Source organism: Lonchura striata, chromosome 24 (assembly GCF_046129695.1).
Source record: "Lonchura striata isolate bLonStr1 chromosome 24, bLonStr1.mat, whole genome shotgun sequence".
NCBI classification, from domain to species: Eukaryota; Metazoa; Chordata; class Aves; order Passeriformes; family Estrildidae; genus Lonchura; species Lonchura striata.
Window position 1 is genome coordinate 1619704 of NC_134626.1, and position 23378 is coordinate 1643081.

General features: G+C 42.9%; 1 protein-coding gene across 10 annotated transcripts in view; it reads left to right on the forward strand.

Annotated features, from left to right (window-relative positions):
- KIF1B (kinesin family member 1B) overlaps positions 1-23378 on the forward strand; it is a 78165-nt gene that overhangs the window by 37809 nt on the left and 16978 nt on the right. For 6 of the 10 annotated variants that reach the window (XM_021529815.2, XM_021529818.2, XM_021529817.2 and 3 more), the window contains 12 exons: positions 8118-8214; positions 8994-9142; positions 9350-9528; positions 10989-11126; positions 11835-12083; positions 16593-16711; positions 18355-18440; positions 18583-18712; positions 19033-19192; positions 19795-19885; positions 20415-20533; positions 21057-21112. In XM_021529815.2, the coding sequence (XP_021385490.2) occupies positions 8118-8214; positions 8994-9142; positions 9350-9528; positions 10989-11126; positions 11835-12083; positions 16593-16711; positions 18355-18440; positions 18583-18712; positions 19033-19192; positions 19795-19885; positions 20415-20533; positions 21057-21112 (1573 nt within the window). Of the gene's footprint in view, positions 1-1043; positions 5885-8117; positions 8215-8993; positions 9143-9349; positions 9529-10988; positions 11127-11834; positions 12084-16592; positions 16712-18354; positions 18441-18582; positions 18713-19032; positions 19193-19794; positions 19886-20414; positions 20534-21056; positions 21113-23378 lie in introns of those variants that run through there. The other 4 variants (XM_021529821.2, XM_021529822.2, XM_021529823.2 and 1 more) reach the window with 2 other exon arrangements.

The window sequence follows — 23378 nt, forward strand, 5'->3', positions numbered from 1 at the left end:
CATATGGAAACCCGAGGCACTGCTCATTAAAAATCATTTAGCAAAAGGTGGAAAACTTGTAATGAAGAAGCAAAGCGCATAATGCTTAGCAAGTGTGTGGAAGCTCCAGGCCTCTAGGGTTTGAGAAGAAGACAAATCAAGGATACCAAATAGAAAATTCATATTAAAACAATTAAAACCAGAAAGTCATTACTCTGCATTCTGCTGAAACTCATTCTTCGGACAGACAAGACTGATAATGTTTTTTTTTCTTTAAACTAAACAACAAGGTGCCAAATGGAAAAAAATCAAACAAACCACAACCCACCTCTGAAACTCTGATTCTGGATATCCTTCTAGCTTGTAGCAAGTCTTGGAGTATGAACCACTGTCTTCGTCTGTCATAGTGGCACTTACAGTCCTTTTAACACTGAACCTTTCGGCTGCTTCTGTTTCATTTTTTCTTATCGTCTAACACTTCTCTGGCTGCTGTTGTAGTGAAATGGATTCTAAACTTGAGCATCCCTGCAACCACGTGCAACGTTACTAACCAGTGTTAACCCGACTTACTCTGGCTGCTCATGACATCTTCTGTGGCTGCTGTGCTCACCTTCCTGGGGAGGATTTGCTGAAAGAAGCAACAGCAGTCACCAAGGCAAATGTGTGTGGTGGGGATTTGCATGTCTTTGTAGCATGTATGAAGTGCAGTTTACACTTGGTTTTAAGATTTAAAACCAGGAACTTGGTTTTAGTTGGTCTGTTTAAAGATTTTGGAAGGGTTTGGGAGGGAAGAGTTCAGATTATCAGCTATTTTGAGGTGACAAGACTTAAATATAAGGTTAATCTTTGTTTAGTGAAGAGCTCCAATTTTGACAGTCCATGGCTCTTGAAGATGCATTTTAATGCCCTAACACTCAGTCTTCAGGGACCTCCTTATCACTTGTTCTGTTTTGATTTTTGATTTAGTTTTCTTTGCCTGCTACTTCTTGTTTAGCTTTTCCATTTTCTTACAATTTTAATTTTGGTTATTTTGGGGCCACTTCTTGATTTTTGTTTTTCCAAAGGATGCAGACTCTGATAGTGGGGATGATTCGGACAAGAGATCGTGTGAGGAGAGTTGGAGACTGATCACTTCCCTGAGAGAGAAGCTGCCCCCCAGCAAGCTCCAAACCATTGTAAAAAAGTGTGGCCTCCCCAGCAGTGGGAAGAAACGAGAACCTATTAAAATGTACCAGATACCCCAACGCCGACGCCTTAGCAAAGACTCCAAATGGGTCACCATCTCAGACCTAAAGATTCAGGCTGTGAAGGAGATATGCTATGAGGTAGCACTCAATGACTTCAGGCACAGTAGGCAGGAGATTGAGGCTCTGGCCATTGTTAAAATGAAAGAGCTTTGTGCCATGTATGGGAAAAAGGACCCAAATGAGCGCGAATCATGGCGAGCTGTTGCTCGGGATGTCTGGGATACAGTAGGAGTTGGAGATGAAAAGATTGAAGATGTAATGGCCAATGGTAAAGGAATAACTGATGTGGATGACCTAAAGGTGCACATAGACAAATTGGAAGATATTCTGCAAGAGGTGAAGAAGCAGAACAACATGAAGGATGAAGAGATCAAAGTTCTCAGAAATAAAATGCTAAAAATGGAGAAGGTTTTACCCCTGATAGGCTCTCCAGACAAAGCTCAGTCAACTGTAGCTAATGCTAAGTCTCCGAACTCTGCCGGTGCAGCGGATTTGGATAAGAAGCCCGCAGATGAGGCAAAGAGAAGCGAGAACGATGATCTTGCCAAGGAGGAGCGTGTGTCTCAGTTAATGGCGGGTGATCCGGCTTTCAGACGTGGGCGTTTACGTTGGATGAGGCAAGAGCAGATTCGATTTAAAAATCTGCAGCAGCAGGAAATAGCCAAACAGCTTCGTCGACAGAATATGCCTCACCGGTTTATTCCACCTGAAAATCGCAAACCTCGGTTTCCCTTCAAAAGCAATCCCAAACACAGGAACTCGTGGAGTCCGGGCACCCACATCATTATCACCGAGGATGAAGTTATCGAGGTTAGAATTCCGAAAGAAGACGACAAGAACAAGGACGAAGGCAAAGAGAAAGAAAGCAAAGCTGCTTGTAAAGATCCGCAGCAGCTGTGGAATGTGTACGGGCCGCAGAGGAGCCAGGATAGCATCCAGATTAACCGGCAGCAGCTGGGCACGCCGCCGCAGCCCGGCGGGCAGCCGCAGCCGCAGCTGCGCTGGAGGAGCAACTCCCTCAACAGCGGCTCGCAGAAGGGGCTGCGGCGCCAGGCCTCGGGCTCCTCCGAGGCGCTGCACCCGCCGGGCGGCCCGGAGCCGCAGGGCTTCCAGCAGAAGCGCCACCTGCACCAGCACCGCCAGCCCCACGGCGCCCACGAGGGCGGCGGGCCCCGGCCGGCCGAGCGGCCCGGCCAGCGCGGCCCCTTCGTGACGCCGCCGCGCATGAGGCGGCAGCTCTCGGCCCCCAACCTGAAAGCGGGCAGGGAGACGGCGGTGTGAGCGCAGGGGGCACGGCGGGCACCGGCTCCGGGCACCGGCACCGGCTCCGGCACCGCCCGGGCTCGGGGCTGCTCTGCCGGCACAGCCCCAGAGCCCGGCACAAGCGCCACGGACCGGCCCTGCGGCCCGGCACTCGGCCTGGGACTTGCTTGCAGTTTATCTGCACCCTTGGAAGAATATTCTGAAAAACTGTAAGAACTTTTCGCATAGACTAGAAGACTTGGAGGGAGGGAGGTGGAGGGGAGAACTTCCCACTAGCTCATTTACCAATTTTGTGTGTGTGTGTGTGTGTCTTGAAGTATTTTTCTAATGCTGAAAATATTGTCTGGAACTTACCAAGTGCTACCTTCCTCCAGTGTTTATGTAGACAATCAAAAGAGGAATTTAGTTTCTAGCATTGAATGTTTCTTGTGACTTTTTTCTTAGCGATAAGGAAACTGACCATCTGTTTATGAATGGATCTGGTTCTTCAGAACAGTATTTTCCACTCTTAACTCAATTTTTAATAGTAATAATAATCTATAAACCAAAAGTTGTCAGCTGACAAGATACGTGTCGCTTTTTTATAAAGAAATTAAGAAGAGCTCTTGGGTCACACTGCCTGGCTAGATGTCTCTTCTTCTGCTTAAGTTCATAATCATTGGTATGAAATTGCTGTGACAGTTAAACCAGCCTGAATGGAATTTTATGTCAGAATATATATATAATGCTGAAACAATTATTTGGAAATAAGCTTTTTCTAATTCCCATTGTATCTCTAAATATAATAGATTTTAATTATTATACTGAGACTGTGGAAAGGAACTAGGATTTTTCAACACTCTGGTGCACTCAAAAAGCTAATTCTTTTATGTTTTCAGCTTTCTCAGGCATAAGTCTGGGAGATGTTCTTGAAATAGTTATTCTTAGGAAGATTTATAAATCACTACTTTGTATTGGCTGAATTCTCCTGTGAGATGGGAGAATTGAACTGTTTCATCTTAATGTGATACCTCATGTTAGTGCCTCTGGTCTTGGATTAAACTTGAATTCAAGACTCGTTTAATAAAGGAGAAGGTTGCTTTGAGGAGAAAATAAGATTAGTTTTCCTTCTCCCCACACTCAAAATGCGAGTTAAAATCTTTCATGTCTGTTTTGCTCTGAAGGGGTTTGCACTTGCAGGTGATTTGCTGTAACACAAAGGCTTGCTATTCCTGCTTCAGATTGTTCCAAGCAAATTGCTGAAAAACTAGTGATTAAGGAATAGGCTTTGAGGTTTTGTCTCAAGTGGAGAGTCCCGACCTGAATGATGCATGGTTATTTTCCGAGTTTCCAAAAGTGCAAGACAAAGTTGCTCTTACTTTGGAAAATCCATGGCCTTAACTGTAAGCCAATAGAAATATTTGAGGACTTATTTTGCTTTTAAATTTAACTTGAATAAAATTTTTAAAGCAAAATTGGACACTCTACCACATTTGGTAAGGTAGGTCCACTGTGCAGTGTATTTGTGCTGTTTTGCACAAGTATCCTGAATTTACTTGAGGTTGCTTATTTTTTTATAAAATATAAGCCCTACTGGTAATTGTTACTTGTGTGTGGCTCAGCATAGCTGTAGGTAAGTGGCAAGTGTCTTAAGCTTATTTTCCATATTTTTTTTTGTCCTATCCTACTTTTCCCCTGCCTCAGCTGGGCATGTTGTAGGTGCTGCTGAAACACAGGTGCCATTTACATATAAATTAACCAAGTGTCAGCTCTTAATTCTCAGCACATGTATCACTGATGGGATGGTGGCCTCTGCTGCAGGAATACAAAGTCAGTCCTCCAGGTTGTAAAAGAATAAACTGGTCTGATCACTTGGGAGTTTTGCTTTATGGCAAGTCTAGTTCTGTGTCCAGATCTGGCTTTGTAACTTGCATTTGTGTCATGCTTTGGCCTACTTGAACAAAGGAAATAAAGCATTACTTCCAAAAATGCCTCGATTCTTAAAGAAAAGAAGGCTTGTAGATGAGCAGGACTTTCTTTGAGCTTGAGTCGAAGCTACAAAATGAGTTTTGGGCTGCAAGTAATGTTTTGCTGTTGTTTTTATTTTAGAATCCTTTTTTAGTAGTGCATTGCACTTCAGTTTTGTGCACGTCAAGCATAATGAGTTCTTCTCTAGCCTCAAAAGGGCTTGGACTCTGTTGAGAATGCATGCTTGGGAGAAGCCTCTCAGTTCTGTGGGGCAGCCAGAGCTGGGATGGCAGGGCAGGGATGGCTCGTGGCAGGAGACCAAAGCAATCCCATCTCCTGCCCCGTGTTCGGGAGATTGTGCTGCCTGTATGAAATCACCACGTGTGATTGATGGAGGAATTCTGAGGTCCATGGAGCTGCGTGTACTGACACGAGACTGAAACTCCTGCTGCTTGATGCCTTCATGCTGAACACTAAGATGTTTGTGCCAACTTCTTGCAGCTTAAAACTCAGGACAGAGCTCTCTGTAAGTGCCTGGCTGGTGCAGTAGGTTGCCATCAGTCTGTCTTACCCCGCTGCACTAGTGCAGCACTGGAAGAACAACCCTGCCTGTTCTGCTGTACAATTTGACAAAACAGAGAAAGGACAGTCAGGGTCAGAATGGAGTCCAGTCTGCTTCAAGGAAGCAGCTTTTTTCCTGATTTTTAGGAGGATATTTAAGAATTTGATCTGAATTGCAGTGCAGCACTTCATCTGGTAAGGGAAGCAGTGTGAGAACTGTGGATCTCCTTGCACTATTCAGGAATGCACACAACTCTCACTCCAAACCCTGTGTTAATGGAGTCAATGAACAGTGAGACAGCTGCTTCCATTGATGTCTGTGTGAAAAAGCTTTCAGGGTAATGGAAATGTGGCATCCATGGTGGAAGTGCTCTTTTACTAAGGTCAGTTGCCTTTGCCAAGTGCTGCAGTGCTTTGGCAGCTGGCTTGGATCCACCTGGGCCTTGGGGTTGGCTTCTCTGGGACTCACTGGGACACTGGGCTGGGGTGGGATTAAATGCAGATCACTAGTGCTCCTCACTCAGATTGACTCCAGCATCCTTCCTCAAGCAATCTGAATTTAGGGATTTGTCTGTTTTATCAATACATTCAGCATAGTTCCAGTATCCCCCTCAGTGTGTCCTTTACATGTTGAAATTTGTTTTTTGTTGAAATTTTTCTTGGATACTTCCCATTAAATCTCTTCAGGAGCTGCCACATGAGAAATCTATGCTGTGTAACTATTTGTACTGTAAAGGAAGCAGTGAGCTGCCTTTGAACTAAATGGGATTTTCAGATCTGTCTCTTGTTTTGGATTGTCTTAAGAGCAAGTATCTGCCTTGTGTAAAGCAGAACTGGTTTGTATTGTAACAAGTGCTCTTTCAATAAACTATGGAATACTCTTGTAAGTGTCAGAGTTGTATCAGTGAAATAGAAATGAAACTTGACTGGAGGCTTGTTTTGCTTTTATTTTTTATCTTGGGGTTGGCCTTGTTCCAGGAGAGTTATAAAGGTTTCTTTAATTGTTCCTCAGTCTGATTCTTGTAAGTTCATCCACCCTGGTGTTTCTGCTGTTATGTGGAAAGCAGCAAAGCAGACTTGTGTCCCTCTCAGGCAGCTTATTTAAATTCAATATAAAAGAAAAGAAGAGCTTTTTGTACACAAGGAGCTATAAACCATCCCCGTCTTCAGTGCTGTCCCATTGTACCATCCTGTGTGCTGTTTATTGAAATTCTGGAAGAAAACACAGAGCTGGCTGTTCTCCCTTTGTTTGCTCATTGAAACAAAAGAAATGGACTTTTCTGTGCACCTCAGATACAGGGGAGAATCACACACGGCAGGTTGTGCTGCAGTCTTCTGCTTTAATTGTCCAGTCTGGTTTAAAAAGCTTTGTCTAGTCTTGGTGTATGGGGAGTGGGTTTGTTGGTGGGTTGGGGTCTTTTTCTTTCTTGTTTCCCCCAACTCCCCATTCCCTCTCCAGCTTTTCAGTTTCTCCAAAAGAATTGGGAAAGATTCTATTAAAACACTACTTGAAGAGCTTTCCATTTCTACAATTTAGCTGCTCAAAATGACATTACTGATTTCAGACTACAGGAAAAGAAACTATTTTGCCTTTCCTTGCATGAGAAGTCTCATGGAGTCTGGAATAGATTTTTGGTGGATAAGAATTTCAGAATGAATATCAAAAGAAAGGATATGTATTTGTTTTATTTGCAGTACTTATGCTGCTGGGTTGAGGTTACTTCCTGTGAAAAAAAGTAGCCAACTTAGGGTGAATGGAGCAGAAAGAAATTAAGAAGGAGCATTTTAGCCAAATAAAACATTCAAGAGGAAATCAGGAAATTAAAGCACAGCCATCATATGAAGGCCATACGAAGTTCAGTTTTGCTCTCGGGGATATTGAATTTGTGGTGTTCAAAATCCTGCGCTTTCTAAGGGCACAGTTACCATTTATTAATTCTATTTTCAGAAAATACTACTTATGAACCTGAAGGAATGTTCTGGAGGTGCATCTCCTTTCCAAATAGAGTCTAAAGCCTTTCTGACTGAAGCTGACACCAGCATGTTGTGGATAAATGATGCAGCTGTTTAGGTGGGACACTTAAGTGGGTTGGGAGGAAAATGTAAAGCTTTTATTCTGTAGCTCTTGGACTTAAGAACCTATTGCAAAGTGGGCATTAGAGAAGAATTTTAGGATTTTGAACTGTGGAAGAGACAAGGTTGAAATACAAGATGAGTGTCTTCAAGAATTCACCTTAAGAACTCAGCAACACCCTTAGTGAATTGTAATTCTTGTGTAAAAATCTTGAGAAACCAGTTTAATTTGTGTAATAATATGTCAAAGGTTTATGTTAAAAAAATAAAATACCCTAGTGGGATAGGCTTTGAGACCAAGAGCACTGTGACAGAGCCTGTTCTAATCTGAATTTGTTTTACTGGCAAGTAATAAAAGGCTCATTAGGTTTTAGTAGCATTTATTTCAGGGCATGATAAAGTCTGAACAGGAAGAAAATGCTGTTCTACCAGAAGCTATTGCTGAAGTGTTCCTTGTGGGGAAGCCACTGCACAGACTTCTCTGCCAGGGCCGTGGTGGTATTTTATCTTCTGATGTATTAAATATGCATGTGAGAGGGTGGTACATGCTATGGGGAGAGTCTAATTGAAAACAAAGTGCTTCCCCCACTAATATTTGAAATTATTTTTTTTTTTATAAAAAGGCAAATTAGTGGTGCTGTTAATCCTTCTGTTTGAGAAAATGAAAGTGAATGATTCTCCCCTTCCAAATCTATTTTTGCGTTTTTCTCTATTTTCTGCTTCTTTCCTACATCTCTGAAAGCAGCAGGCAGCCTCCAAATTTAATCCCCTTCTTCCTGTTTTTAGCAAAAAATCCCACCAAAAGAGCATCCTAAACCTTTCCCTTTCTAGACACTGTGTACATGTAAATGTGGTGATTTTAGAGAGCAGCTCTGCTGTCTCGTGTTGCCTGTGTGTTCTCTTTGCAGGGATTGCATTCCAGCAGTGCTGCTGGGAGCGCTCGGCGGTGCCCGATGTGATCTGTGTCTGTCCCTCTGAGCTCTTGGCATCTCTCAGCTTCCTCCTGGCTCTTGTCTGTCCCACACAGTGTCTCCTCTCTCCCCACAGGACTATGAGAGCAAGCTGCAGGCACTCCAGAAGCAGGTAGAGACACGGTCCTTGGCAGCTGAAACAACGGAGGAGGAGGAAGAGGAGGAGGAGGAAGGTGAGCTTGAAGCTTAAAATAATTTGGATATAGCGAATCTAAGGGGACAGATGCTGTATCATCTCTTGTAATAGACAGAAAACTTGCTTTGGAAGCTGCAAAACACTGCAAGTTCTTGATCTGTAATCCTCTCGGCAGTACAATTTCATATAACTATTTATAGAACACATTCCCCATGAATGTGGAATATATATTCCATGATACACGTCTTCAAATACAACTGATGCACAAACTGGATTAGTTTTACCCCAAGCTTTGATTTGGTGCTCTTGTAGGAATCTCTTCCTGGCACTAACAGAGCTCAGATTTCTTAAAGAAAATAACACTGTTGCCTTTGTTTCCTTGTTTTGATCTTGAAGTTTCTCTTTCCTCCTTGCTAGGAATTCTTAGAATGCTGTGACATGTCTATATAGCTCCATTTCTGGACAGCAGATAATTTATTATTGTCATTATACTTGCTCTCATTCCACTCTTTCAGCATTTAATAGTTGCTTTAATAGTTGCCAAATAACTTAAAATAATAGGAGCAGAAAAAAAATTTGTTTCCTCTGTTCCAAATCTCATTTACGTGATCATTAATCTCCACTGCTGATGTTGAGGAGGTTTTGAGTCCAGTTTTTCCATGATGAATAATGAAAATGTTGGGTTTTGTTTTCTGCTCTTCCAGAAAAATGTGTTGAGCACTTGATGGCAGAGTCAGCAGAGTATTGGATACTACATGTGATGGTTTTGAGAAGAAGCCACATGGTTTTATTCCTCTGTTTCTTTGCTCTTCCCAGTGCCCTGGACACGCCATGAATACGAACTCGCCCAGTGGGCTTTCAGGAAATGGAAATTCCACCAGTTCACTTCACTGAGGGACCAGCTGTGGGGAAATGCAGTATATCTGAAGGAAGCCAATGCGATCAGTGTAGAGTTAAAGAAGAAGGTAGGGACATGCAGAGCCAGTTTTTTTTATTTTCTGACCCATCAGTTTTGATTGTATAAATCCTGCTGTAAATACTCTGAGTTTCTTGTAGTCTTTAAAACTCTCCGTCTCTTGCTTATTCATCTGGGCTGTAAAAGGGTTCAGAAAATTGTGAGTCCTGGCTTGGGGCTTCTGTCTGAGCGAGCGTGGCGTGTCCCTTGCGTGCAGGTGCAGTTCCAGTTTGTCCTGCTCACGGACACCCTGTACTCGCCCCTGCCCCCGGAGCTGCTGCCCGCCGAGCCGGAGAAGAGCCGCGACCGCCGGCCGTTCCCCCGCACCGTGGTGGCCGTGGAAGTGCAGGACCTGAAGAACGGAGCAACGCATTACTGGTCCTTAGAAAAACTCAAGTATGTCAATAGTATTAGAGAGCAAAATCCCCTACGTCCAAGGAACTTCACGCAAAAATTTCTTCCTGAGCTGTTCCTTACCGATTTCTGTTTTTAGTCTGTGTCCTCCCAAACTTTCTAGGCAGTTTCAGATGTTCTAAATACCAGCTTTTCAGATTGTTTGAACAAGTGCACTTTCCTCCAGCTTCTCACTTTAGCTTCACACCTCATTTTTGTAATTTGAGGTTAGACATTATCTTTTGAATGCAATCAGACTCATTACAACTCATCTCTCTCTATTACTTTTTTCAGTCCTTCCACTGTAATAACTTCCTTACCACCTGCTTTATATAATCTGGCAGTATAGGACATAATTTAAGATAAATATCTTATACAAAGAAGATTTTATTTCTATCGAAGTTATACTGATTCTGTCACAAATTCTGACTGCAATCTGAATGATTTTCATCACATGTAAATGACATTTCTTTTTCCCATTCTCTAAATATTGACTGAAGGACTTTTTTCCTACTAATAACTTCCAGACAAAGGATCTTGAAGTGTGAAACACTTGTTTTCTTCAATAAAATAAATGGATAGTTAGACTCTATAATGGAATCAGTTCACTTTTGAATCAATTGCCAACATTTCTGGAGTGGAATGCAAAGAACTGCCAAAATTACTCAGTAACATGGTCTGATGTAAAAATTGAAGCAAAAAGTATGCCAGAATTAGATATGAAAGAGGAATATTTAGAAGTGAATTGAAATCCAAGATTTATGTAAGCTTCTGCAGTCACCTTGCCTTGTGCTTAGAGGGCTTAGCTGACAAAATATTTCCCAGGCTCACTAACATTTTCGGGAATTATTGAAGCACCCATCTTAGGGTACAGCCTCCTCTGTTGTTAGGTGTAATTTGGTAGGGTGAAGGCAGTGAGGTGAACACCTTCCTTCGTGTTCTCTGCCTACATTGCTGCCTCTGCTGAGGTCTTCACTGCTGTCTCCTCAGGCAGAGGCTGGAGCTGATGCAGGAGATGTACAGCTCCTCCTCTGAGCTCTTCACTGCTGTCTCCTCAGGCAGAGGCTGGAGCTGATGCAGGAGATGTACAGCTCCTCCTCTGAGCTCTTTGCTGCTGCTGTGTCCACAGGCAGAGGCTGGAGCTGATGCGGGAGATGTACAGCTCCTCCTCTGAGCTCTTCACTGCTGTCTCCTCAGGCAGAGGCTGGAGCTGATGCAGATGTGCAGCTCCCTCTCTGAGCTCTTTGCTGCTGCTGTGTCCACAGGCAGAGGCTGGAGCTGATGCAGATGTACAGCTCCCTCTCTGAACTCTTCACTGCTGTCTCCTCAGGCAGAGGCTGGAGCTGATGCAGATGTACAGTTCCCTCTCTGAGCTCTTCACTGCTGTCTCCTCAGGCAGAGGCTGGAGCTGATGCGGGAGATGTACAGTTCCCTCTCTGAGCTCTTCACTGCTGTCTCCTCAGGCAGAGGCTGGAGCTGATGCGGGAGATGTACGACCGGGCCGGGGACGTGGCCTCGGGCAGCCAGGAGGAGCCCGAGGGCTCCATGACGGGCAGCGACCCCTTCTACGATCGCTTCCACTGGTTCAAGCTCGTGGGCAGGTACGGACAGCACCTCGCTGCGGCTGCGCTGGCAGCTCTGGCTCCGCCTGCAGTGCTCAATAAACCATGTGGCCTCCGTGTCAGCTGGGTCTTGTCTTTCAGGGTTTGGAATAGATTTTAAATACAGTTAAGAGTAGAACATGCTCTTTAGAATGTTGGCAGTTCAGGTGTCTAGCAGTAGAATCTGCTTTGAGTGAGCCTTTAGTAAGCTACAAATTTATTTTAAAATAATATAACTGGCTACGTTGCATCTAAAGTCACTGGAGTAGAGCTGTGAGAATACCAAGAACACTGGAAAAACGGTCCAGAGTCTCTCATGTGAGTGGTTCAAATAGTTTGGTCATACCATAGGGAAGTGTTTGATGGGATTCTTTAATATTTCCTGCTGTCGGCCGCACCTTTATGATATTTTTATTTGCAGAACTGCTGTGTTGGAAATAAGAAATGTAGCTCTGTTACATGGATGTCCTCTCAAGTTCTATATGTCTGCTATGTTTCTATTCCTTTTTCATTTGCTTCCTGCTCCATTCAAGGACACTCTTTTCCCTGACTTTGTTGGCAGCCCCCTCCCTCCCATTTCGTTGCAGTCCAGGTGGTTTGAAGCCGTTGCTCGTTGTTGAGGGGTCTCTGTGCTGATGGCAGCAGAGAGCTGTTGCTGAGGTTCTGTGTGCTGACCCTGTTAATCGGTGTCCGTTCGCTGATGTGCAGCTCCCCCATATTCCACGGCTGCGTCAACGAGCGCCTGGCCGATCGCACGCCCTCCCCCACTTTCTCCACGGCCGACTCCGACATCACTGAACTGGCAGATGAGCAGCAGGATGAGATGGAGGACTTTGATGATGAGGCCTTTGTGGATGACACTGGCTCCGACGCTGGGACTGAGGAGGGATCAGACCTCTTCAATGATGGGCGCGACCCGTTTTACGACCGATCCCCTTGGTTCATTTTAGTGGGAAGGTTGGTGAGGTTACTCTGAGAATGGCCAAAAGGGACCAGCTCTTGCTGCAGACTGCAATGGCTTTGCCTTGTGCTACATAGATGGTCAGTCTAGCCAAAATATCCATGTCCATGAATTGGAATTGCCAGAGAGTGAGTGTAGTTCAACATTAAGTTTTGAATTCTGTGTCTGGAGCCATGAAGACCTAAGTAGTGATTGAGAAGATATCCCTTAGATGCAACAGCGTGAGTAAATCTATCTCTAGGTAACTGTTGTAGCTTGGAATGAACAGGGGTTTGTATACAGAATTTAAACCTTTATAGAATTCCCTATTCAGCTGTTGCAGGGTCACTAAGATAGAACTGTAATGTGTTATTTTCTTCCATGGAAGAGAATCTGTCTGTGGTGGGAAGTCTTTCAGTTCAAACCCAGAAATGCATTTTCTTTGAAAACAGGTTTAACATCTGCTGCATATGAAAAGATGGCATGAGGAGAAAGAAGAATGGTCCTTTCTGGATGAGGAAAAGAGTGTTCTCTGAGATGATTTGACTTCTCAGATTATGCTTGACTCTCTGTAGCCAGTCTTACACAGTGAAAGTTCACCAACATTGATATTCACTGTCTCAGTTTATCAGCACTTTTCCTGGGCACTGTGCTTGAATTCCTGAAACAAGTTTGCTTGGTGTATTTTACAATACTATTGAGCTTTCCAGAACAGAAAGAATTAGGGCATTACCAGACCTGTCTGTGATGTAGACCCTTAAGGACAGCAAGTTACATTAAAGAAATGTAGTTCTTCACACTGTTTCTTAGTAATAGTAATGGCTAACACATGTTTCTCATTACAAGAAACAGAAACGTTTTTATTTAGTGGCTTGGCTCCTGTCTCTGCTGCTTCCCTCTCCCCTGATGATGCTTTGTGCTGCCTTGCTTACCCTGTAAGCCAGCATCCTCATTAAGGTGCTTGCCACAGGCATGGTACAAAAAAAGGCTCCATGGCCAGCAGAAGGGGAGAACAAAGGAAAAGGGACCAGAGGCTTGGCTTTATCCTTCTCTGTGAGTATAAGCAGGAAAGACTTCAGAGTCGAGATGGTGGCATCTTTATGCAGTTCCTCAAATGCAGGACACTTGTTTGCATAATTTGTGAAAAGGAGAGACTGAGTTTGCTGGTCTTAATCAAGCTTTGAGTTCAGTTTAGTGTGTTTGTCTAACCTCAGGCATTGTCTGTAGTGAAACTTGGAACTTCTTTGATCCTGTCCTTTAAACAAAAATTACTAAAGTTGCAAGAAATTGCGTTAATCCTCTGTGGTCTGTGAATCTGTGCCCTTATGTGCAATGCTTGGTAGCAGGTTTTAAGCACTGATTATCTGGTTCGGGTGGGGAGGCAGTTTGGGAAAGCTGTCTGTGCTGCCCTGGGCTGGCTGTCAGCTCCTTTGAGCCCAGGGCTGCCTGCGTGCCCCTGGAGCCTGGGAAAGAGCTGAGCTGTTGGTGCTCACTCACAGACAGCTCAGGAAACACAGCACGAGCTGAGCACATACAGTGAGCCATGAAAACACTGGTGCTTCCTGGCAGGCACACAGATTCCTGCTTTGTGGAGAGTTCTGAGCTCTGTCTGTGGATGGGCACGTGAAGCTGCAGCACTCAGGCACCGGCCTGCATGGTGTGAGCTGCGTGTACAGAGCTGTGAATGTGCTGAGGAATGAAACTTAGTTCCTATTATGAGGCTAGAGAGTGGCTTTTGCTCAGTTGTTGGTTTCTATTGTTTCTATTCCTGTTCTGTTGTGCCCATTCTGTCAGCAGAGGCTGTTAGAGTGTCCAGCACCACTGAGCAGGAATCATTGTGAGTCCTCTGTGTCTTCCAGTGTGAGAATTCTGCTTTTGAGCAGTGACTTACAAGCACCAGGGGTATGTCCATCTACATAGGAATTGTCTTGAGCACAAGGTCGTGTTCAGTTTGTAGCAAAACAAACTGAAAATTCTTTATCACTTCCAAGTGTGTACTGGTTGATATGTTATTGAATGTGAAGGACAAATAAAACAATTTTTAGTATTTTTGGGGGTTGTCAGCAATAAAAGTGCAGGTCATGAAGGAGAGGAGGAGAAATGGAACATGTAGTTATCCAACTCCCTGGCCATCACAGTTATTTTCTTTTCTCTCCATGCTATGACTGCCTTTTATTTGTAACTCTTACAGAAAACAAAAAAGAGCTGGTCCCTTTAGCCATCTCTTCTGGCATGCTGGGTTTCTTCAAGGTTGACTCTGTTTAATGGTGTGACATATCAAGCATTTGCTTTGTTTTTAAGGGAGGTGGGAGAGGACTATGGGATATTTTTTTAAAATCGTAATGTATTTATTTTAAAAACATCTGCCATCATTTTGAGTTCTGTTGGTTTTGTTTTGGTTTTTTAAAGAATTGTGTTTGTTAAATTTCATTTTTAGTTTTGTTGTGAGTATGCCATTTTACCTCACCAATCTTTCTGCTAATCCAGCTCCCCTCTTTCAGTCTGCTGGGCTAAGTGCAGGGGGACACTCAGGGGCTCCTTGGGGAGTGGGAGCAAATAAACATGTATTTTTATTTTTTATTCAGGTGTGCTGTCACTTTCCATTAGTTTGGTTTATAGGGAGAAGGCTTCTGCAATGCCTTACTCTTTTTAGTTCCTGAGACTCCTACTCTGTGCACGAGTGCAAGACTCCTTGGCTTCTGTTCTGCTGGGAAATGTCTGTTCTCCTTGGGTTAAAGTGTGATTTTCAAACTGGGTGTGCTTTTTGTGTTGAGCACAGAACCACGTACCTTTTGGAACTTCATCCCTGATCCAGTCCAAGTAACCATTCCAATTTCAGGAACTGTTTGCTTATGTGGTTGGATGCTAGTTCCTCAGATGAGCATCACCTGAAATTCCAAAGCTAAAAATGAAAATATTAGGGGGAAAAAATAAAATTCAACTTCTCATTTTGTTACTTGAAATTTAGTCTCTTTTCCCTTCCCCTGCTGTATCAGTGTTTACCTCACTTTGAAGCAGACTGAAAAGGAATTAAATCCTAATCTTAGTGAAGTGTTATGTTGCAGTTGTTGTTTTTGTTGTTGTATGGTTTTATTTTCATTTTTTTTCATTTTTGGTTTTGCTACTTTATAGCCATATTAATCATCCTCTTCTCTGTTGTATTTTGTCACCACTGTTTTTTAGTAGCATTATTTTTGTGTTCTTGGTTCATGACTGACACCTGTTTGACTTCTTTGTCATTTCAAAAGAATTCATTCACCTTGGAAGGGGCGTGTGAGTCCGAGGAGCAACACTTCCCTTTCGTCATGCAGGGCTTTTCCTAGGAATTCAACAATAACAGTTACAAATTACAGAAATTAATAATACATAATACTAAAGACTAATAAGAAGAACTTTAAGGAGGAAGTTAGTAAAACAAATGACTGTTGTTCAGTATAATTTAATGTGCATAAATCTATTAAAATTGCATAATTAGTCACTTTAAATTTACTGGTAAAAGTATTGGTTGAAGTTCTGTGCATCTCAGTACTCTCCTGAACTCTGAAACAGCTCATTTAATAAATAAAGTCTGTGTTGAGAGCTGTTCTTTAGCTGACTTGTTCAGCTTATCAACATTAATGTCTTGCTCAAGTTAATCCCACTGAAGTGTGATGCTTTAAAAACTACTGCAGTTCATTGCAGAAACATAAAATAACTTAATAACTTTAGTCTGACTTTTAATTAAAATCTATACAATTAAATTGGTTACCTTACTGCTCCAAAGCAGACCCTGCTTGTATAGAACTTAAGAGTTAGTGCAGGGCAGGATTGTTCCCTATGGGGCCCAAATGCTGCTTTTCCTTTTGGAAACTGTAATTCTGAGTGGTTGCTCTAGAGTAATGCTGTCATGTCTTATTTGTTATGCTTTATTTTTTCAAAGAAATAAATCAAATACTCCTAAAGATACTTACCTGTGAAGACTTTCAGTCTTCTACCATCTGTGCAATCAGTGAACCTTCCAAGAAACCTAAGTGATGACTTAGAGTTTATTGTGGATTTCTGGTTATTCTGCAGACAGTGTTTTCAAAGGAATACAGAAGAGAGAAAACATTCAATCTGTTTTTAAAAGAGTGATTTTATATGTTCAGTAAAAAATTGAGTCTGTGTGAGCACAGTAGATCAATTCCTTTTTAATTTATCATTTCCAACGACCTCATTCTTTATCATCAGTAGTTCCCTGCTGGATTCTGTCAGCTTGCTAACAGCTCCATCACAGCTGCAGTGCATCTCTGGTTACCTTCCATCCAGCCATCCTCTCCCTGTGTCTGTAACTCATTCCTGTGAGCCCTGGCTCCCACTGAGCTCTGCCCGAGAGCCTTGGGGGCTGCCCTGGGCTTGGCCAGAGCTCTGTGTGGGCAGGAAGGACCCGGGACCTGCTGCAGGTGTGGGAGACGCAGAGTCTGAGATGTGACTGTTCAGAGGCGAGCCAGGCTGCAGAGGGGTGTGCACAGGGTTCTAATGCTGGCTGTGTTTCTCTCCTGTCGCAGAGCGTTCGTGTACCTGAGCAACCTGCTGTACCCAGTGCCCCTGATCCACAGGGTGGCCGTGGTCAGCGAGAAGGGCGAGGTGCGCGGCTTCCTGCGCGTGGCTGTGCAGGCCATAGCAGGTGAGCACGGCTCCTGCCAGGGCCAGCCTGGCAGCCACGCCGTTCTTCCTCCTGCTACTCAAAACTAACAACTTCCTGTTGCAAAGAGCACCTGCTCTCTGTTGCTATTGAAATTACTGCATTCGTTGTTTCACCATATGGGCTGAGCATGAGTAAGTCTTGAAATCATCAGGCTTTAAAATGATGATGATGTTGTCCACTGGAGTTTATGCCTGGCAACTAATGCAACACTGCTTTTTAGGACAGTGGAAGATTTAACTGCTGTCAGTAAGTCTGAAAACTAAAACTAAAACAAAGCTTTTTCTTTGTGGCACTCAGTATAGACAGTAGAGAAGGGTACCCGGTTTGATAATTTTGGTGACCTGCATTAAAGTTAAATTAACAAGTTTTAGCTGGGCTCAAACTATCCCTTTAAATAATGCTCAGAAATGTGCTCCTCCGGGGCCTGGGGAAGAGCATGTGAAGAAGTTGTTAAGGGATGGTTTTCAGCATGGTGTGAACAGAAATAGCAGCAGTTTCCCCCTTCATTGCCTCACTAAAAACATGGAGACCAGAAGCTGCTTGAACACAGTGTTTAATCACCAGGAATTCTTTTCAGACGAGAGGAGTGGATACACGGGGTGGTAACGGCCTCGCCCAGTGCTGAGCTGCCATTGTGTGTGTGCCAGAGTTCACTGCAGGTCACTGCTCAGTCGCTGATGTTTCAGACTTGCTCAGTGTGAGGTGGGCTGGTTGGCAGGGCCATGCCTTATCCATGCTGCTGGGAGCACAGATCCTTCCCATAATTTGCCCTTTCCAGCAGTGGCCAACTGCCAGCAGTTCTTGCTTCTTTAGGTAGGGTAACCCTGGAAGCTTCACTCTCCATGGGAACATATAATGAAACTCAGACTCTGAAGATGTGTAAGAATCACCCTGGCAGCGATTAAAACAAGTGAATTAAAATCTGGTTTAATGTGTACAAAAGCCTAGTTTGGTTTGGTCTCCTTAGCATTGACTGAATATTTCCAAATAAATATTTATCCTTCCAAATGATCCGAATACACCATTGCTAACAGAAACTGAACTGGGGGCATCTCTTAAAAAAGGCCCATGGCATCATTTGATCCCTAAGCAAAGCGCTGGAGCACATTCTGAATCTTGTGATTTCTCCTGTGAAAAAGCCCTGGTATTTAACCAGGCCCTGTTGTTGCTGTCTGTGAGGAGGAGGAGGTGAAATGAGCAGACTGGATGGACAGATCCAACTTCAGACTTCCAGCATGTCCTGTTGGAGCTTTGCTAGTGTTACTGCTGAGTTCATGGCTACAGAATTTTAGATGTTTGTTTACCTCAGTACAATGATCAGAAGTAAATAAATAATGAAAATTAGTACTGAAGTTGGTTTGCATTCAAAATTCTGTAAAGTTAAGTATTTTCAGAATGAAACTTGAGAGCTTGTCTTGTTTTCCCACCCCTGAGTTCCTGATGGATAAGATTCTGGCATGATCTTTTCCAACACTTACTCCAGCTTGTAACTGTATGACTCTTCTGTTTTCCATTTTGGTTTTTGTTATAATGAAAACTTCCATTTGGATAGCTCTGTGGGGGTCTCCCTTCTCTTCCCCATCATTTATTTATCTATCTTCTTTTTTCCCTGTATTTTTTAGCTGATGAAGAAGCTCCAGATTATGGATCTGGTATTCGACAGTCTGGAACAGCTAAAATTTCATTTGACAATGAGTATTTTGATAAGGTAAGAATTCTTAAAATTCTTAGGTATCTTTGAGTGTGGTAGCTTGTGCTTCTAAATAAAGAACACGTGTTAGGGAAGGAAGGGGATGGCAAACTCAGAAAGTGCAGAAGTCTGTTACAAGCCTCTATATTTAATTTTTCAGAGTGATTTTTCTTCAGTTGCAATGACTCGGTCTGGACTGTCCCTGGAGGAGTTAAGGATTGTGGAAGGGCAGGGACAGAATTCAGATGTTACCACTCCTCCAGAGGAGATCAACAGAATGAATGAGCTGGGTAAGCAAGAAATTGGTATTTGGAGAACTTCTGGGAAATTTGTGACACTTTCAGTCAGTCATAGAAAGGAGTTCTGAGTGTCCTGCAAGAGTGTCATGGTTAGGGAGAGGTGTTAGCAGTGGGTTGAACATGAGAGATTCATATGAAAAACTATGCTGAAAAACTTCCCAGGTATTTGGATCTCTTGGTTATCAGCAAATTATTTGGGTTTAAGAGGGAAAAAAAAAATGTGATGGGACTAAACTGTCTCCTGAAAAACTATTTCAAGAAAAGAAAGGAGAAAAAAAATTATTTCATGTGGGATTTTTTTTCTCTCTAAGACTTGAAGTCAGCCACTTTGGATGGAAAGATGACTATGGAAGGATTCACTGAGGAAATTGGTGATCACCTGAAGCTAGGCAGTGTGTTTACCTTCCGTGTGACAGTGCTTCAAGCCAGTGGCATCCTGCCTGAATATGCAGATATTTTCTGCCAGTTCAAGTAAGAATCTGTCTTTACTTTCATTAGGCAATTAATGGTATGATAGAGAGAGCAAAGAGCAGTGGGCAGTGGAACCCTGAGAACTTTTCAGATGGGTGGAGGTGCTGTTCAGCAGAACAAAAACACCTTGTCACTTACTGGAGTTCTGTTCCTCACTTCCTCTTAAGCAGATATTAAGGATTAAAGTTTTACAGAAAGGAATTAAAGGATTCAAAGTGGACTCATAAGTTACTAGTTTATAGGTATCTTAAGGTTTTAAGCTTTCAATGTGAAAAATTCAATACTAGATTGTACATACACTCATTTGAATGAAAGCTGCATGACCCTGGAGGAAATCAGTTCTTCTCAAGTGAAAGTGGTTTTAGGCTTGGGTTCTTAAGGAAGAGAAAAGGAGTAATAAAGACATAAAACAAGTACCACAATTGTGGTCCCACAAGACTATGGTATGCCCAGCTTTAGGCCATCACTCAACTGCTTCTAAAGTTCCAGCAGAATACATTTCTTTTAGGGTTTTAGGATTTCCTTTCAGGGTTGGATTCAGAGCACAGCAATCTTCATTAAACCATTCTGTGGTGGCTGATTTTTGGTTTATTTTTTTAAAGCTTTTTACATCGACATGATGAAGCTTTCTCAACAGAACCTCTCAAAAACAATGGCCGAGGGACTCCCCTTGGGTTTTACCATGTTCAGAATGTAAGTAAAGCTTTCCATGAGTAGTAACTTCCTCTGTCAGCACTGGGAGTTGTGAGTGTCCCTCAAGGCAAGCAGAATTATTAATAGCAGTACTAGGAGTGATCAGGTGAATTATGTAATCCCCATCACAAAACAAAACATAGAATGATTCTTTGTGGCAAATTTAACTCTTCTTTCATCTCTACTTCCTGCCATTGAGTTCTGTGTTTCCTTTCCAGGATGAAAACAGTCTAGAATTCAGGAAATAAAATATACATGTGAATAGCAGTGCTGAATAGCAGTGCTCATGATCTCAGATGAACTGGATATATCTATTTTTATTAACTGTGTAATGCTTTGGTTACATGCAGCCTCCTCTTCTCCTACTTGAAATTTTCTCCTTTATTGGAGAGTAGAATTAATGCCTAAAGCAGAAGGGAATGCACTTGCTTTTACTGTGAGTGACACTAAGTGATACAAAAAATACAGACTCCTAAAAGAGATTTCCTTTTTCTGAATGTCTCCTTTTCTTTCCTTACTCTTGAAATAGATTGCTGTGGAAGTGACAGAATCGTTTGTGGAGTACATCAAAACAAAGCCTATTGTCTTTGAAGTCTTTGGACATTATCAGCAGCATCCTCTCCACCTGCAAGGACAGGATCTCAACAGGTATTGGTCACTAGCCTGGCATAAAGGCACTTGGGGATCATGCCCAGGTTATTAAGTTTTTTGTACTCCTGAAATTGTGCACCACAGCCTCACAAGCAGAATTCCTGATGGAGATAAAAGTGCTAGCAGAAGCCTGTTTACCCAGTGCAGTGACTGATGGAATTGTTCTACCCTGTCAGACATGGAAAGCTGTTCTGCCAGCCCACCCTAAAACATGCTGGTGACTGGAGCACTGCACTGGGAATACTGGGAACTTCAGCAGTGATCTGTGGGCTCTGGGAAAATCTCAACAGTGCTCCTAGGCTTGGTTAAGCTAGAATAGAAAAAGAGCATAGATTAGCTGAGAACTGTGCTGAGCCCCCTTGTTTTCCTGACAGGGGATACTCACCTGTCTTCATAGAATTGTGAGGATACTTTCAGAGACAGCAGTAGGTGTGTGTACACAAAGATGCATGTGTGTGCATTTGTGTATATTTCTTACGTTTAACTGCCTCTGTATTGATAACTCTTCATTTCTCTGCAGCCCTCCACAGCCTTCTCGAAGATTCTTTCCTCCCCCTATGCCACTGTCAAAGCCAGGTGAGAACAGCTTTCTAATTGTGACCATCACAGGTCTGCTACTGCAAAGGGAGGTTGTAGTGTGTTCCTGAGGTATCCAGGACACCGAGAAATGGAAATAGAGTGAGTGGTATAGGGGGCACTGAATGTCTTTGCTGGCTGTCTGGCCTCATTATGTTGTATTTTTATTTCTTCTCAACCTCCTCTGCAGGAAGTGCTGCTTAGTTCACTAGGGGGTAGAATTCCATTCCTGAGGTATTGACGTTATTCCATGAGATCTGGCTATGGCTTTCCTCGTGCTTACTGAGCACTTAGTGACTGGAAATTTGCTTATTCATTAATTGCTTCATCTTTTTGCTCTTTCATGTTCTTGTTTAGTGAGTCAGTTTTATTGAAATGATCCTTGGTTTTCTTTGCTTAATTGGAATAATGCATGCTGAACTCTTCTGTGATTTTTTTTTTTCCATTTCACCTTTAATGTCCTCCTTCTCCCTCTTTCTCTCACCTGCATATTTCTACCATCCTTTCTTTGTGTGTGTTGCATTCCCTCTGCAGACCATGAAAGGAAAATTGAGTTGATTAGGTACCTTATGTCTGGCTATGTAAACGTGCATGTGCTGAACACGCTGTCCGAGCATGCCAACGTGCTGGCCTCCTCTGCCGTGGCTGCTTTCCAGGATGGAGCTGACCAGCTGCCACCTTTTCTCTTTCTGCCTGTTCCCAGTTGTCAGAGTGAGAGGGCTCCTAAACGAGATGGTTAGTAGCCAAACTTGGTCTGTGATAGATGTAGAAGTAGTTCCAAAATATACTTTGAAATTCCTTTTTCCTTCATCCTGTAGTAGTATTAGGAGTAGAAGCTGCCATGGTTGTGCTCCTGGAAGGATGGTGCTGTGTTTAAATGTAAGGCTTTTTTAGAAAGAACCATAGAGACAGTCTGTAGACTCCAGTGTGCTGGGAGTCACAGATTTTTGTGTGTCACTGCATCTGTTCCCTGAAACTTCCAGAACCTCTGATTTTTTTCTGCTCTGCATAGAGTTTTGTGATTCTGGGATGAGAGATGCATATGGCAACACAGACAGGTATAGGGGAAACATTCTGCTGTGTGTATAGGCTTCCTTTTCACTCATCTTCCTTTCCTGCCACTAGCAGTGCTGTTCTCACTTCCATTTGTATTCTCTTTTATTTAACTCAACAAAAATCATGCTGATTAATAATTGTACCAGAGCAAGTCTGTGAGAACATCTAGAATCAGGCTTTCATGTTTAGTTACATGTGTCTTTCTGCTGTTTTTCTCTTCTGATGCTTCTGAGTGGTTCTGCTTAGCAATAACCTTGAGTGACTTGTGTGTTTGATGTTCCTCTGGCTGGAGTGAGTTCACGTGCAGCTGCATGAGGTTATGGGGTGTAAGAGAGTTACTACTCTGAGTAATGTATGGGAAGGTAAATGATGAGCCTCAAGCTTGCTGCCTCCCAGGGTGGAGCTGTGCTGTGAATAACTGATTCCTGTAAAATCTGTCCCTCTGAGGCAGCTGCTATTTTACCCAGAAAAGAAACAGATCTCAAAAGAGAGCACCTAGGTATTCCTGCAAGAGCCTGTTTTAATTGGGGGCTGTTGTGTCCTTCCATTGTATGGGAAATTAAGTCATGGTAGAAGCCCAAGGATACAGAGATGTAAAGGTGGGAGAACCTAAAGAATACCTGAGCAAGAGAGGATTGAGTCTTGAGAGATAGAATGGAGAATAATTATTTGGCTTAATAAAAGCAGTAAGGTTAGTATGTGAAAGGAGAAAAAATCGAAGATCAGAGTTACAAAAATCCCAGTCAGTGTGTACAGGAACTAAGCTTTTAAAATGCTTCCATTTACAAAAGTATAATGAGTGAACAGATAAGAGAAAGCATGTAATGGCAACTAAAAGGTATGATGTGTGAGGGAGTATTAGGTTATTTCTAGAATTTAAGCTGTCTCATTATTTTTTTTAAACATGGTTTATCCCTACATTTGAATGAAAGGAATTAGAGGGGATCTGGCTGGTTATACTCACTAATGCCAAGAGATAAGGAGCCCAGAAAAATACTTAAGCAGGATTAGGGCTCTGGAATAAATCTTGTTCTGCCTTTTTACATACACAATATCTTAACCAAGTGGTGCAGGAGTCTGGCAGTTTTGTAACATGAAGAAGTGAAGACTGAAGTCTTAAGTTCTATTCTTTTCCTCTTGTGTGGGGAAGGTGAAATGTACTTTATGGGTGAGTAATGCTGCAGATGAACAGACCTCAGCAATTCTGAAT